This window comes from Mustela lutreola, chromosome 8 (assembly GCF_030435805.1).
Source record: "Mustela lutreola isolate mMusLut2 chromosome 8, mMusLut2.pri, whole genome shotgun sequence".
NCBI classification, from domain to species: Eukaryota; Metazoa; Chordata; class Mammalia; order Carnivora; family Mustelidae; genus Mustela; species Mustela lutreola.
In genome coordinates, this window is record NC_081297.1 from 44,164,816 (window position 1) to 44,180,411 (window position 15,596).

Sequence of the window (15,596 nt, forward strand, 5' to 3'; positions counted from 1 at the left end):
GACTGTTTACTGTTTAAATTAAATCCAACTGTGTTTATTAGACTAGACTGAAATGTGATCCTCATCCCATTGAGCGACCCTCCCACTCACCACATGTCTAGGGTGGTGGGGACATTACATCATTTAATAGAAACAAACAAATGCCCCCCCCCCCCACAAACACACCCTGGGCAGCACGTTTAAGTGTGGTGAGAGTAAATTTGTGACTGTTACTCTCCTCGTTTCCTTAAACTCTGAATTGGATGATTCCCATTTAACATTGTCCCTGTCCTGTGTGCTCGCAGACATACCCACACCCACATGTCCACAAGCTAGTGTCTAAAACTAGGTTCAGGGACCAGCCAGAGAGTTTTAGGCTCTAAGGTAAACAAGAGAAAGAAAAGCTTCCCCAAAAAAAGACTCACTCCTGGTAACTTTATTTTAAAAAATAGAGAAAAATGCAACCACTTGCCTAAACAGAATTTGAAGGTCTAACTTTCTCCTGCTCTCTTCCTGCCCGATGAAGGGAGAAAACGAGGACGTCAAATAACCTGTCAATCAAAGTTTATTGCTTACTCACTTTGTAGCACAAGGCCTATGTTTCGGAGCCTAATAAGTAAACTACAATCTTTTCTTTTTAACTTCTAGGGACAAGGGGACCAAGAGGAAGAGGTCACTAAGCCTCAATCTTGAGAATATGCTGGAGTCCACCCAACCCTGTGGACTGGGGACCTTACTCAGTTCCACCAATGCGAAGTCAGACAGCATCCTCAGGCTGTTTTTCAATTTCCTTGATAAATCCACAGGGTTTCTATGCCAGCAAGTAGAGCTACTAACTCAAAGCAGACTGAGTGAGCTCCGGCAGCCCCTCTGGGGCTGGGGGGGTATTGGCGCCACTCAAGAAAATGATGCTGTCACTACCAACTCAAAAGGCTACCTATCAGTGTGCCCCCGCCAGCCCCTGGAGTGCACACGCATGTGCGCACACACACACACATGCCAAGGGTATGCATGTGTACACTTCCTGCAGGGGCTGAGGTCAGGACAGGCTTCCCACAGCACATGGATGAATAGCAGGTCTGTCTTGCCAGCTGTGTGCTCTCTCCCACCCAAAGAAAGCAGGAGAGACTCAGATAGCAGAGCCTGGAGTAGCCCACGCAGTCGGTTAGCAGCAGCAGTGCGTGTGAAGGCCGGCGCTTGAAGGCAGCAAGATGGAATCAGAAACAGAAATCATCGACCTCCAAGTAAGTTCTCTCTGGGAGAGAGCATGAGAGGGTGGAGATGGGGAGCAGAGTGAACATCGAGGGAAGGAAGGATTGATATCTTGGTCATTTGATATTCTCCCCCTCAGCTCCCCCTCTCTTTCTTACTCACCCGCTTCTTCAAATGTCCCCTAAGCTTTGTCTCTTTACTCTCTTTCCATTTCCCTCTCTGGTTCTTTGCTTGTTTAGAAATACGCGAGAAAGGGATTGTTTAAATCCCTCTTGGCCTCTGCTTCCTCTTGTCAGTCAAAGAGCTAATTAGATGCATGTTACCAGAAGATGATTTCAAGTTCAGCATAGCTCTTTCCTCCAAACCCCAGGACAGTAGAGACTTATTTGAGAGCTGTCGGGTGGTTCTCTAGAGACATGAAGAGATAGGAGTTTCAAAGTTAAGAAGAGAGGCAGCTGGCCAACTTTGCATTTTACAGGTTGGAAAAAGCCAGAACCACTCCTTGGCTCTCTCCACAAAGCTCTCCTGTGTAGGGCAGAGTGTCTCATTTGGCCGGGGGTGGGGGGAAAAGAGGAAGTCAGTGTCATGTGTTAGGAGGAGGCAGAGATGTATGTCCTTGTCTACCTGGGACAGGCTTGGAGGGCATCTGAGGTTACAATCTATCATTGTAGGGGAAGGGGTTGGATTGTTCTGGTGAGAGGAGAGCCAGGACCCTGGAACCAGCATTCCCTGTCTGTCTAGTGGATGAAGTCAACCTTCTGTAGGGATCACAGAGATTGTATGGCAAAGTTTCATAGAGTTGGACGGTTACGGAGTGGAGAAGGGCTTCTGAGACCAAGGATTTTTGATCATGACATCTGTCCTTCAGGCAAAAGCTTCAACAACACCCTGGTGTGTGTTTCAGATGAAAAAGGAGTGCGTGGGGCGTCTGGGTGGTTCAGTCGGTTAGGTGTCTGCCTTCAGCTTGGGTCATGATTTCAGGGTCCTGGGAGCGAGCCCCACATCTGGGCTCAGTGGGAAGCCTGCTTCTTCCTCTCCCACTTCCCCTGCTTGTGTTCCCTCTCTCTCTCTCTCTCTCTCTCTCTGTCTGTGTCAAATAAATAAACAAAATCTTAGAAAAAAAGAAAAGAAGAAATGAAAAGAAAGAAAATCGAAAAGGAGTGTGTGTTGGGCAGGGTGTTGCGGGCCTGGCATTAGTCGAACCTCCACCCCCAGCCCCATCACCCCTGGTACACAGCCAGGGAAATCCTAGGATCAGCAGAAGTCCTGTTTCAAAGCTATTGGTCCAGTACAACCACAACACAGGTCCATTTTCCTTGATGGTCACACAGTCCCAAATGTGGTCCCGACTCAGGGTTTGCTGTCTTTCTGTCTTTCTGGTCTTTCAGGTCTGCTGTCTTCTGTCTTTCTCCTTCTAGAACATTCAGATCTCAGCTCAGATGTTTCTGCCTCAGGGAGACCTTCCCTTTACTCTCTGCAGAGGAACCCTCTTTCCAATTTGTCTTTATCATTTGTTCCATTTCTTCCATAGCACTGCTCACTATTTGAAGTTACAGTGTTTGATTACTTATCCAATCTAAGCAATCTCAGAACAGAAATGCCATTGGAAGAGGATCTCCTCTGGTTTTTTCCCATTGCTGTAGCCCTAGTGCCCAGGGCAATGCCTGGTACACCGTAGTTGCTCAGAAAATACGTGTATGTGGTTAACTTAAGGAAACCATAAGTTAGAGGGGATGAATAATAGGCAGAAGGTGACTCAGACCCTGACAGAGTCAGGCCTCAACCCAGGTCTTCTGATGCTAGGGTATATTTTGTTTTTAAGATTTTATTTATTTATTTATTTGAGACCAAAAGAGAAAGCAGGGTGAGGGAGGTTGAGGGAGAGGGAGAAGCAGGCTCCCCACTGAGTGGGGAGCCTGATGCCAGGCTCACTTTACAATCCCAAGATCATGACCTGAGCCAAAGACAGACACTTAACCAACTGAACCACCCAGGTGCCCCCTCGATGTATTTTCTTTTTACTTCCTCTAGTTCTTGTCTCCGTTGGATCCTTAGTAGCTAAAGAAGCAGTATTGTTCATTTTCAGTCTCTGAAGAACAAGTTTTTTTATGCACTGATGAATTAAACAATCCTGAGTTATGGGCTAAGGACTCTACATTTGAAAGAATGGTTCAGAAAGAAAGAGGTAGGAGAACTAAGGAGGAGAACATTACTGGCCAGGCCTTGATAAATGTCTTCATTTCTACCCGGTAACTGAAGTGTTAGGGTGCCCTTCTCTTCTTTATTAGAGTTATTCTCTCTTCTCCAATTATACTCTTTTATTCTAATATCTTGTTCACACCTGCCTTTGGTCATTTCTTTTTTTTGTTGGTCAGAAGATCATCCATGAGTTTCTGCATCTTCCTGACCAGCTCTCTGGAACTGATTAGGTCTTGGACCCTTCTCAGGAACAGTCATTGCTGTTCTGGGAAGAAGGCAAGTTTGGATTAAGGAGAGGCAGAAACACCTGTTCCCTAGTAGTATGATTTTACCCTCTCCTCACATGGCAGCTACCATAGGAAATCCAGAGGAAAGACATATATAAAGTCCCTAGAATATTATATACATAGTAAATATTAGTTCCTCTGTTTCTGAGGTTTTCCAGGGATGGTAAAGATACATGGACTGTAGCTAAGCCATTTCATCTACTGACCGGTATTTACTAATCAATGACCCTCTATTTCCCTCTGTGCTTGCTAGGTCTGGAAAAGTGTTCTTATTTTATGAGCCATTACGGTGGGATGAATTCTACATGAGCTAAATAGTATTACTCTGGTTTAAAGCCCCAAGACTAATTCTTAAACTTGCAAATGTATTATTTACCCCCAAGAAAAACAGCTAGAAAGTATGTGAATGATTTACTGTTTTCCACTCTAAACACCTCAAAACTCAAGTTCAAATAATGATGGCAGAGTATTTAAATTGGAGCAACTCTCTTTACCATATAAATATCCCTTATAATCCTGATCTTGAAGACATCATTTATATTATATATATAGATTGATTCCTATTCCTCACTACCCCATTACCAAACCAAACCAAACCAAAGGGAGAACAAATATTTATTGAGCTTCAGCACTGTAAGAAGCACCAAATAAACCATGGTGCCTAACCTTAGAAAGCTTATGATTAAGTGGAAGAAATATACACAACTATAATATAGAGAAACTGTTCAAATAAAACAGTATTTCCCAAAAATGGGGTATAATACCACCAATGGGTAGTAAAGGAACTACCACTGGCTGATAATTTTTTATTGGAAGGGCCATCTTTATAGTTATAGTGGGTGTTACAAAAAAGGGAACGGATCCATCAAACTTAATGATTTCAAAATTTGTATTGCTAACATGAAGCTAAAGTATTTTGGAGGAGATGTTTCCAAATGGAAATTCCAGAAAACAGTTTGATGGTGTATATCAAGGCACTTAAAGATGACCCAGAATGGGGTGCCTGGCTGGCTCAGTTGGTAGAGCATGTGGCTCTTGATCTTGGGGTTGTGAGTTCGAGCCCCAAGTTGGGTGTAGAGATTACTTTAAAAAATGAAATCTTTAAAAAAGAAAACTGACCCAGTAATTCCACTTCTAGAATAGTCAGACATGTGTTCAGATATGTAAGGATGTTCACTGAAATATTGCTTATAATAAAAAGGAGTATCCAACAATGAGGGGATGATTAAATACATTTTGGTACATCTGTAAGTTGATATCATGAAACAATTTTTTCCAGTGTTTGGGAATTATATTTAAAAGAGTACCAAAATGCTAATCATATGTAAATCAAAAAAGTAGGTTACAGAAGTATATAAACATTTTATCCCAATTCCTTTAAAAATCATATAGAGTAAATATGTGCACGAAAACTATTCACAAGAAATACAACAAAATGTTAATACTGGTTATTTAGGGGTTATGAATGACTTACTTTCTACCTTTACTTTACTTTTATTTTTACTTTTTATTTCCTTTGCACATTTTCACCAATGCATATATTTAGAATAGGAAAAAAAACCCTGTAGTTTAAAAAAGAAAATTAGAGAAGCAGATGTGCCTATATGCAAATCCGTGAATATGAGCATATATATACACACATATATATTTATTCCCAACTCTGATTACCATAGAAAATAAACAGCTGACTAGTCTTCTATGTAAGTAGGCATCTCCTTGTATGTAAGTGGCCAGCCCTCATTTTAAAAGTTTCATATAGTATCTCCACTCTTGTGTTTTATGTCTCAGTATGCTTCAAGAACAGACTTTAGGAATCTGAAATCCCAGGACAAACCTGCAGACCACTGAGTTTCTACGCAGTCCCTTCAGAGGGACACAAAGAGGAGGGGGTGAAGTGGTTGTATCCTGATTTAATTAGATCTTATACTTAACAACTGCAGTAACTTGTCCTTCCATCATTTAAAGAAAAATACAAAATCATTTGTCTTAAGTAGAGAGACAGATACAAAGATGATAGCTAGCTAGCTAGACAGATGACAGAAGGATTTGGGATGACTTCTTGGAAGAGGCAGTCATTGCTTAGACTGGGAAGGATGAGTAGGACTTTGACCAGTAGAAGATATTTCAGTGGTGAGAACAGTGACAACGAGGCCTGCAAGCAGAGCATCACAGGGTGTATTGGGGGAAGGATGAGTAGTCCCATTTGTCTAGGCTCTAAGGTGGATGGAGGGAAAACAGTGGCATTATAATTATGAAGGTAGGTTGGAACCAGATCATGATGGACAGTGAAGGCCACGTTACTCTCCTCGAGGATGAGCTGACCGGTCACTGATGTTCTTTGCTCTGCAGAAGCACGAGCTCCCAGGTGGAGGTCCTAGAAAGGGGTGGGCAAGGAAAAGGAATGAGGCTATGCCTCCCAAGACCTAAGGTCCCTCCCAGAATTGACCTTCTTTCTATATGGGACTCAGAGGGGCCATTAGTCTGGTAGACCGAAGGTCTTATTTTATTGGAGAGAAAATAGTCCAGAGTTGTGATGTTTAACTAGGTCTTAGAATCCTCACATATTATCTGCCCAAAGTCAGCCATGACACTGGGAAGAGTATCCAATGGACAACAAAATGCTCAATATATACTATATTTGTTGACTAATTCATAATTCAATTTGCCATGCACAATGAGAGGCTCTACCAAATACATGATGAAATCTAATCCTCTAATCTAGTCATCCAGTCCATTACTCCATCCAGTCATTACTCCACCTTTACTGGAAGAAGAAATGAAGCTCAGAAAGGTCAAGTACAAGATCTCAGAGCAAGAAAGTGGCAGGGCAAGAGATCAAACCTGGTTTTTCCATTTGCTATACTCTAGCTATACTCTATACTCTAGCTAAGTGGTTTTCTTTTCTTTTCTTTTTTAATTTTTGAATCTTTATTTTTTTTTTAAATTCAATTAGACGACATATAGTATATCATTAGTTTCAGATGTAGTGTTCAGTAATTCATAAGTTGCGTAAAATGCCCAGTGCTCATCCCATGCCATCCTTAACACCCATCACCCTCCCTGGTTTTCAAATGTTGCTGGAGCAGCAGTATACCATCACTTGGGAACTGGTTAGAAATGCAAATTCTCAGTTCCTCCTCCAGACCTACTAGATCAGAAACCCTGGGGACGGGGGGCGCAGCAATCTGTATTTTAACCAGTCTCTTGGTAATTTTGATGCCCTCCAAAGTTTCAGAGCCGCTGCCCAGATAGATTGCTGATTGCTGTTGGGGGGCTGCCATGGAGGCTCCAAGCCTGGGCCCCTTTCTCCCAGGCAATCGTAGATAAGCCAGGGAGTAGTGCTTGCGTTTGCGCAGGACCTACAGCAAGGCAGGGACCAGGATCAGGCAGGGTTGCTGGCAAAGCAAGAGGTTCAGGCTGGATGGGATGCCAGGTGAGAGGAGCTACCTGTCACCATCTGAGAGCACAAAGGATCTAAGTTTCTTGTAATATGGGGCCACCGCCACCCTGTCATGGCTACGACTTGCCTGCCACATACCTGTGGGGATTTCTACGCCCTCTGATGAGAGGTGGTGTGGGCGGGATCCAGCCTGGGGAAGAGTGTGTTAGACCAGCCTCGGGAGAGGAAGCATAAGGAAGGGCCCAGGTGAAGATGATGTCCTCACCCGGCCCTGCCTCACATGGAGGAAGAAGAGCAGCTGTGGGCAAGGATGGAACTTCCCCCAAGGCACAGGGGTGGAGCAGAGAGAGCTCAGGAATACAGGGCCTTGGGGATCGGAGGAAGCAGGGCAAGGGGGCAGCAGCCAGGTGGGAGCAAGTTGCATCCTGCAATCCAGAGTGTCTGGGCAAAAAGGCTCATCCGATTCCTAAAGCGGTGAGTCTCAAGAGTTGGCAGTCCACCAGGCTCTGAGCCGAGGCATGGGAAAACGCTGGGCCTCTGCAGAGGTGAACTCTGTTTCCAAAGCCCTATTCAGGGAACTGGGACTGTTTAGTCCCAGGTGCAAGAATCTGGCCTTGGTCTTTGCGTGTGTGAGCCAACCCAGTCTCCCATGCACCAAGGCCAGCGACCCATCTTCTGCCTGGGTACCCATTTTCAGCACTCATCTGTAGACAGCTGGGCTGGTGTCACTAGCTGACCACGGCCTCCTCTCCCACCAGGCTTCGGAGGCAGTTTCCTAGAAATGTGACCGCCCCTAGAAAGTGACCGCCAGGCGTTAGGATTCAAACAGGGCTCGCCCCAAGGGAGAGCAGGGCAGGGCAGGGCAGGGCTGGCAGTGCGGGACCATTAGTGCCTCACCCTGCCCTGTCTCTGTCTCCCGGTTTTCACTGCTGTCTCTGTCATTTAGCACTCATCGCGTGCCTCGTGGCAAGCTGCCTTCGATGGGGTTTGGGTTGGGAGTGGGGAAGCTGCTCTTCTGCGAGGCCCGGGACTTGTTCTGGTTGCCACAGCAGAATCTCTGGAAACCCGACCCTGGGCTGCTCCCAGCAATCGCTGCAAAGCCAGTGCCCTCCCAGCCCCAATGGAACCTCTAAGCTGCAAGTCTCCGTGCTTTCAACGCCTCAGGGAGCAGGAATTGGACAGGAGCTCCAAATCCTCTCTCCAAGCGGAGATCTCTCCTCTCCATATAAATGGAAAACATAGACTGGTGGTTGTGGGAGGACCTGAAGAGGAGGCAGGGTGGGACGGAAGGGAACGAAGGAAGACCCCAGCCTCGGTTCCTGCCTAAAGAAAACCCAACCAGGTCTCAGAATAATGGCATGCATGTGGTAACAGCTGCTTGGATTCCGGGAGGAATGTATTATGCCCAATAAGGGGTCTGAGGCTCAGAGAAGTTAAATCATTTACACAAAGTCACACAGCTAGCAAGGAGATGCAGTTTCCAGTTCCTGCTCACTGTGGTTTCCAGTGGCATCCCGGACCCCAAGAGTTCAGTATGCCCTATGGGATCCCCATAGTAGTGGCCAGCAGGGAACTGCCACTGAGACTGTGAGATGGAGAGACAGAGAGAAGCAGAGAGACAGAGATACAGAGAGGAGGCCTGTTATTTTGTCTTCCATTCTCCACGTGATGTGCAGTATTTTTCCTCCTTCCCATTAGAAGTCGGCCTCCTCCCCTACCATCTGATGTGACCTACTTATCTACTCCCTTTAAAGGGAGGTACTCTGGAAAGCATCCCAGTCTAGGGCGGTTCTGTCTGCTTCTCAAAGAGACAAGCTGTCTCTTTAATAAGGGAAATCCAGAAGCTGTAAAATCGGGGGTGGGGGCAAGGTAGTGGGGAGGTTAGGGAAGGTTGGGGAGGAAGGGCAATGGCGGAACTGAGGAGAGCACACAGTGGTGTGGCATTGGCCATCACGACGAATTCACGCCGTGACTAAGGGAAACAGGTTCTGGACCAGTCAAAGACTGGGATAAGACTGCAGATGCTGACGGCTGGAGAGAGTACACATGCAGAAGTAAACATAAAACAAAATTCCAGCTTTTGCAGGTCTCCAACTTTCTGCCCCAAGTTCATTGAGCTATCTAATCTCCGAGCCTGTTTCCTTATCTGCAAAGTGGGAATAATAATTTCTACTGCAGAAAATGGATGAAAAGATGAAATTAGTGACCCTAGCCTCAGTTCCCGCCTAAAGAAAACTTAACCAGGTCTCAGAATAATGGCACGTATGTGGTAACAGCTGCTTGGATTCCAGGAGGTATGTATTATGCCCAATAAGGGGTCTGAGGCTCAGAGAAGTTAAATCACTTACACAAAGTCACACAGCTAGCAAGGAGCAGAGCGGAAGTTCACACTTGTGGCTGTCTAATTCAAGGGTGGACTCTTAAACACACCTCCCCTAGACTGTAGTGCCCAGCCTTAATGAGAAAGGATTTGACAAAACTCTTGTCCCCGGATCTTAAGCAAATCTGGAATGCTGAGTCAGATAGGGGCTGGAGGAATCAAACAATAATTGGGTTGTATAAAGCTATCATTTTCCGCTAATCTTGGCACCGAGGAGAGATTGTCTTGCAGCCTGAAAGTCTATAAACGTCTATCTGTCTCCTGCCACTGGCCCTCCAGTCTGGCTTCCCTCCAATCCATTCTCTTCACTGAAGCCACAGGGAACATTTTCCTGCTTCTATCAGTGGTTCCCAGCTGCCCTCAGGATTACATCCAAACTCAGTGTGGCCAGGGCCTATCTTGTCCTTAGTAGGCCCTAGGCTTGGGAGGCCCTGCTCCATTTTTTATCAGACGTATTAAAAATACACCCCTGTTGTTCACTAAATATGAATTTTTTAATATAAAGATTTTGAAAGGATTTTTAATGATTTGAATGTTGAAATGACTCGCTTAAATGTTCAGTTTTCACATACAGGTGCCAAGACTTTTTTTTCAGATCTCAGATATTTGGGGTGTTTGGAAAGCTCATGAATACTATACACATGGTGCCTAAGAGGTGAAGCAGTCCTTTGCTGCAGCCCCTGGCCCCTTTCCCCGCATGCCAGACTTCTGTAAATACTATTTCCTTGGCTTAGGATTGTCTTTCTACTTCCACAACTGTACCTGCTCATACCATTCCCCCTTTCCTCATTGCCTTGCAGTTTATTTACTTGACCTTAGTTCATACGGGTTTAAACTCTCAGTTGCCTTGTGTATAAAACAGTAATAGTGATGCCTACTTCATAATGACTTTAAGAGGATAAAATCAATTAACACACAAAGCCTTGCTCTACAAAGTATGATTCATGCAATCACAGGGGAGCTGGTTACCAATCACAGAATCTCAGCACCCTCACTCCCCCCCCCCACCATGTACTAATCAGAATCCTCCAGGTAACAAGATCCCCAGGTAACTGGAATGCATATTTAAGTTTGGGTAGCACTGGACTACAGCACTTAGAACAATGCCAGCTTCGTAATAAACAATACATGCTAGCCATTGTTATTATTGTTATTGTTGAGCTTCTTAAAGGTCAGTTTTTTATAGTTGTCTCCAGTTTCCCTTTCGACCCTACTTCTAACCTCCAAACTCTAGTTCAGTGCTCTTCAAATGGAGCCCCTGCTCCAGCCTTGTGTCCTGGGAGCTGGACCATGCCTGGCATTTCAGCCAAATGCTGAGGTTTTAGTCAAGATCTCTTTCTTACACTCAGGTGGCTTCCCTCCATCTACAGAGGGAGATAGCTAAGGAAATTGCAACAGGCTGTGTCATAAGGACTACCAAAAAAAGGCATAGAGGGGTGCTGTCAGGGGCAGCTGACCTAGGCTTGTTGGGGGGCAGGGCAAGGAAGGTGCTCTCCACTCTTAAGACCTGAAAGGGGAGTTGGCTGGTGCTCTCTTCAGTGGATTGGCTGCTCCTACAATGTAAAAAGGGCCTGGAAAGGCCCATAACTTGAGGGAATATCTGCAGCCCTTGCTGTTTGCTCCCCCAAGCAAACAGGGAAACCCATGGGGGTTTGAGTCTAGACACTACTTGGCGCCCTGGTATGAAGCCCAATCACTTAGAAAAAACTAACTACGGCTTCCACTTGCAAACTTGACCTTCAGTAGTTGTACAATTCTTTCTCTCTCAGAAACTTGGTTTTCCCCGTTCCAGAACTAGGATAATGGTACCCCCCCTACACAGCGGGGGGGAAAGATTGTGAGGATTAGGAGAGAGAACAAAAGTCAAGTTGCAGGCACACAGTAGGGGCGGGATCAAGTGTCCCTTCCCGGTGATCTGAGTGGTGGCCCAGCGGATTTACTCAGGCTCGAGCTTCTGAAACCGTAAACACCTCCTAGTACTTGCAAATACCACCCTTCCCTCTGCTCCTCCAGCCGGGGCCGGAGACTGAGGTCCGCTGCAGGCGGGCGTGTGGTCTCCGTTCAGTCTCCCAGCAGCTGGAGGAAACGGGGTCAGTTAGGGTCGCAGGTGGGCAGGTTTGGGAGGGAAGAAAAGGCGCAGTGTTTGGGGGCAGCCCTCGGTGGAAGCTCGGAAAGCTCCAGAACAGAGCCCGCACAGTGTGGTCACCGCGAGCCTCGGGCAGCCGGCCTGCCCGTAAGAGGTGCGCCCACTGGCAGAGGCTGCCCAGGCAATGTGACTATTCCTTTCATAAGGAGACACCGCGTCCGTGAAGGGACCCCGGAGAGCGCAGTTCCCCAACCCAGACTGGCAGCGGCGGGAGGTGGGGGGGAGGGAGCTGAAGAGGCCGCGCGGCCAGGTGTCCGCTGATTGGCCGCTGGGGAGGCTCGCGCCGCGCGGACCCCTCACAACCCCCAGCCTCCGGCGTGCAGATCGCAAGGCCGCAGGGTCGAAAGGGCGGGGCCGAGGGGCGGGGCGGGCTCGCGACCGCGACCGCAGGTCAGCTGACTCTCACCGCGCGGGCGGAGAAGGGGGAAGCCGGCTGAAAGGCTTGCTTCCCGCTCAGGTCCGGGGGCCTGCTGGGGTGGGGGTTGGCCTTGAGCTTTTGTTACGTGGCTGTCCCTCTTCCTTCCCCCGCAGAAGGCCGAGGGCCGACCTCACCCTCTGCTGAAGCAAAACAGGCCCCTGCCCACCCCGGCCTGGCCCAGCCTCTGGCTCGGATCCTGACAGTCCGGCGGCTTCGGGTCGGGAAGGCCGAGGGCCCTCTTCCTGCTTCTCCCCCTCTTCGAGGCACTTGCTGATCTCGGTGGGTGGAGCTGGGTCTGGACTATTTCGGTTCCTTCTTCGCCTGGAGTCCTGGGTTTCTTGCTGAGTTTCCCCTAGGCTTCCCTTATGTTATTAATAATAGCTACCATTTTCTGAGCACTTTATATCAAGCAGGCACTTTACATATTCATTTTTATATTTCAGAGCAACTTTGTAGGTATCATTAACCCCATTTACAGATGAAAAAACTTAAGTTCAGATGAGTTAATCTGCTGAATGTCACAGCTATCAAGTAGTTAAGCGAGGATCCACTTCCCAGGCTGTGGAACTCCATCGCTGGTCACCGCCCCCCAACGCCCCCCACCCCGTCATGCTCCCCGGGCGAGGCCTTGCCAGGAGCGTGAAAAGACTAATGGTGGGCAGCTGAATTCTACCCTAAGGCCACATTGTCTTCCAGAACACTTTTGGGGGCCAGACTAGGAAATAACCTAGCTCTGGGGCAATATTAGAAAAGATTCCCCAAGAGCCTACTTCTTTAACATCGAGATCTAATCTAAGCTAGTGATCTGGAATTCTTTCCTGACTTCCGTGAGAGGCATCCTGGCTTAGGGCACATTCCTCCTCCCTTGCACATGCCTCTTCCTCTCCCCTTCATTCTGCCGAGAAAGAACAAGCCATTGCTTTTGTCCAAAGCATCTCCAACTGGAACTGACCTGTAAACTCAGCATAAACAGAACCAGTCTTGAAAGGTGAAAGTGAGGCACTAGGAGCAACTCTGTACAATCACCTTCAGTGCTCACAGTGCTTGAGAAGGATATCAATCTCCCAGGTCCTATCCTTCTTGTGCCCCCCAGAGCAGACCCATCTCATGTCCTCAGAACTACTCCCTGGCAGAGAGAGGGTAGGACTGTTTGAGAAGCAGCTTTGAAAGCCAGAGAGCATTTACACATGGAAGACAAGGATTTTTGTTTTGATGAGAGATCAATAAGTCAAGGACTGTTATTTAGTATTTTAAGATAGTACAAGCCAATTGTCGAATAATTTTACCTGGTAAACACAATTCCTTAAGAGAGAAGCCTGAAACCCATCTGGAGGACCTATCTCTGAAGATCCCTAGACTCAGAACATGCAAATAATTTATGAAGATCACTTCTCTCCCCCATTTCCAAAACTACAGCCCTCCATTCCTCTGCTACTGAAAGTGGAAAGAATGTGTAGCAGTGGAGCCAAGGGGGGGCGGGGGTATGATTTTTTTTTTTTAATGTGAATAAACACAATAAAAACAGGTCATTTAAAAATAAGGAATACCATTAAAAAGGGAGGATGAGTTACTGACTGTAGTTGAGCACAGAAGGTTCTGGAGCCATGAAAAGGGAAGTCTGAGCAGCCAGCAGGGCTGTTTCTCTAGGGTGTATTGTGCTAGAAGAAACCCACTTTAACTTTTCTCAGGTCAGAAACCCTGCTATCCATCCTTTCATAAAGCTTCAGTTTCCACATTTGGAAAATAAGGACTTTGGCTGTGAGGGTTCTTAAGCTGCCCCCAACTCTGGAAACTTCTGATTCTGCAACACCCAGATATTTTCATTAAATGATGCTCAACTCCTCCATCTCAATAACATGTTAATCATCTGACTAACTGCTCAGCTTTCCGGCTCTATGAGATCATCACTGCCAGTTCCAAGTGCATTTGGCTGCCAGAGAGCAAACATTCCATGTGTGAACTGGGGATACATATTGCTGTGATAATAGCTGGCAAATTTGAAGCATGCTGATTTAATCTGAAACAGCACTAAGCTTCAACACACAATTGGGGACCTGGGCCTGGAGCAAAGCCTCCTAATTTGCTTTTAGGTAACATCCGTCAGAATGCCTCAGGACTTTGAGAAGGTAAAACTTGCCTACCCATGATCCTCAAAAAAGTTACCCGGTCCACGCCCCACCTTCCATCAGGTAAGATTCATTACACCTGGACCAACATCAGCCTTGCCTATGAGGCTGGGGTCCCACGTGTTGTGTTCCACAGTTTGGACTACCACCGTCCTTAGGAGGCACTTGCTGAGGAAATCTATGTATATCGCATGACTAAATACAGACATGGCAAATGGTCATGATCTCTCAGTAACAGTCCATACATAGTTTCCAGAAGGCATCAGTAGCTCCTTATAGGTACCTTGAAATTTCAAATCCATAGATGAGGCCATAGGTTAAGGTGGGGAACGGGATTTTTTTTCTTTCCAGTTAATTCTCACACAGTGATCTGTATGTCGTCGTTGAGGCATACCAAAGATGTAGAAACACAGAGAAGGTAGGAGAGGGGTGGGGAAAGGGGCCATTAACTGGATACCTTTAGCATAGGGGTTAAGAATACAGGCTCTGGAGCTGGACTGCTTGGGTTTGAATCCTGGGTCTTCTACTTCTTTGGGGTGCTGTCTAACCTAAGGCAAATTCCTTAAACTCTCTGTCCCTCAGGTTCTTACAGGACTATTAATTCACATAGAACACAAAGAACAATGTCTGCTCCATGCCAATGCTACATAAATGTGACATTATTGCAGCAAGTCCCATGTTTTGTTTGGGTTTTAAAAGCTTTTTATTTTTTATTTATTTTTTATTTTTTTAAGATTATTTATTTATTTATCAGAGAGAGAGAGGAGCGAGAGTGAGCACAGGCAGACAGAGTGGCAGGTAGAGGCAGAGGGAGAAGCAGGCTCCCTGCCAAGCAAGGAGCCCGATGTGGGACTCGATCCCAGGACGCTGGGATCATGACCCGGGCTGAAGGCAGCTGCTTAACCAACTGAGCCACCCAGGCATCCCTGTTTGGGTTTTTTAAAGATTTTATTTGTTTATTTGAGAGAGAGGAAGAGGGAGAAGTGGACTCCCTGCTGAGCAGAGAGCCCAACGTGGGGCTTGATCATAGAACTCTGGAATCATGACCTGAACTGAAGGCAGACACTTAACCAACTGAGCCACCCAGGCACCTGCAGCAGTCCCATGTTAACTGCCTTATTACTCAACATTAACACGAGTTCTTTTTGAAAAGGAGATTACCGAATTCTGCTCCACTAATTATAACAATGTTTGTGACCAGAGGAATATACAAGGAAGGAAATAAACAGATAAGTGGACCAAGCCCTTGTTTCCTTACTAGTCCCTTCTGCATAAAGGGTTTCATACTGTACCTAATAGCTTCTTTTTTTGACACATTCATGTGAATTAGAAATCTCTCCATGTCGGAATATGGAGATTCGTCTCAGGACGGACATAGAATAGTTTATTTACACAGTCCTGTATATTTCTTGTGTATCTCATGTTTACTGTGTACGGTACAAGATGTGG

General features: G+C 46.4%; 1 protein-coding gene across 4 annotated transcripts in view; it reads left to right on the top strand.

Moving 5' to 3' along the window:
- The first annotated feature begins 929 nt into the window (after positions 1 to 929).
- NINJ2 (ninjurin 2) overlaps positions 930 to 15,596 on the top strand; it is a 78,394-nt gene continuing 63,727 nt past the window's right edge. Inside the window, exon 1 of one of the 4 annotated variants that reach the window (XM_059184453.1) lies at positions 930 to 1,223. In XM_059184453.1, the coding sequence (XP_059040436.1) occupies positions 1,191 to 1,223 (33 nt within the window). In that variant the 5' untranslated portion in view covers positions 930 to 1,190. Of the gene's footprint in view, positions 1,224 to 14,020; positions 14,211 to 15,596 lie in introns of those variants that run through there. The other 3 variants (XM_059184454.1, XM_059184456.1, XM_059184455.1) reach the window with 3 other exon arrangements.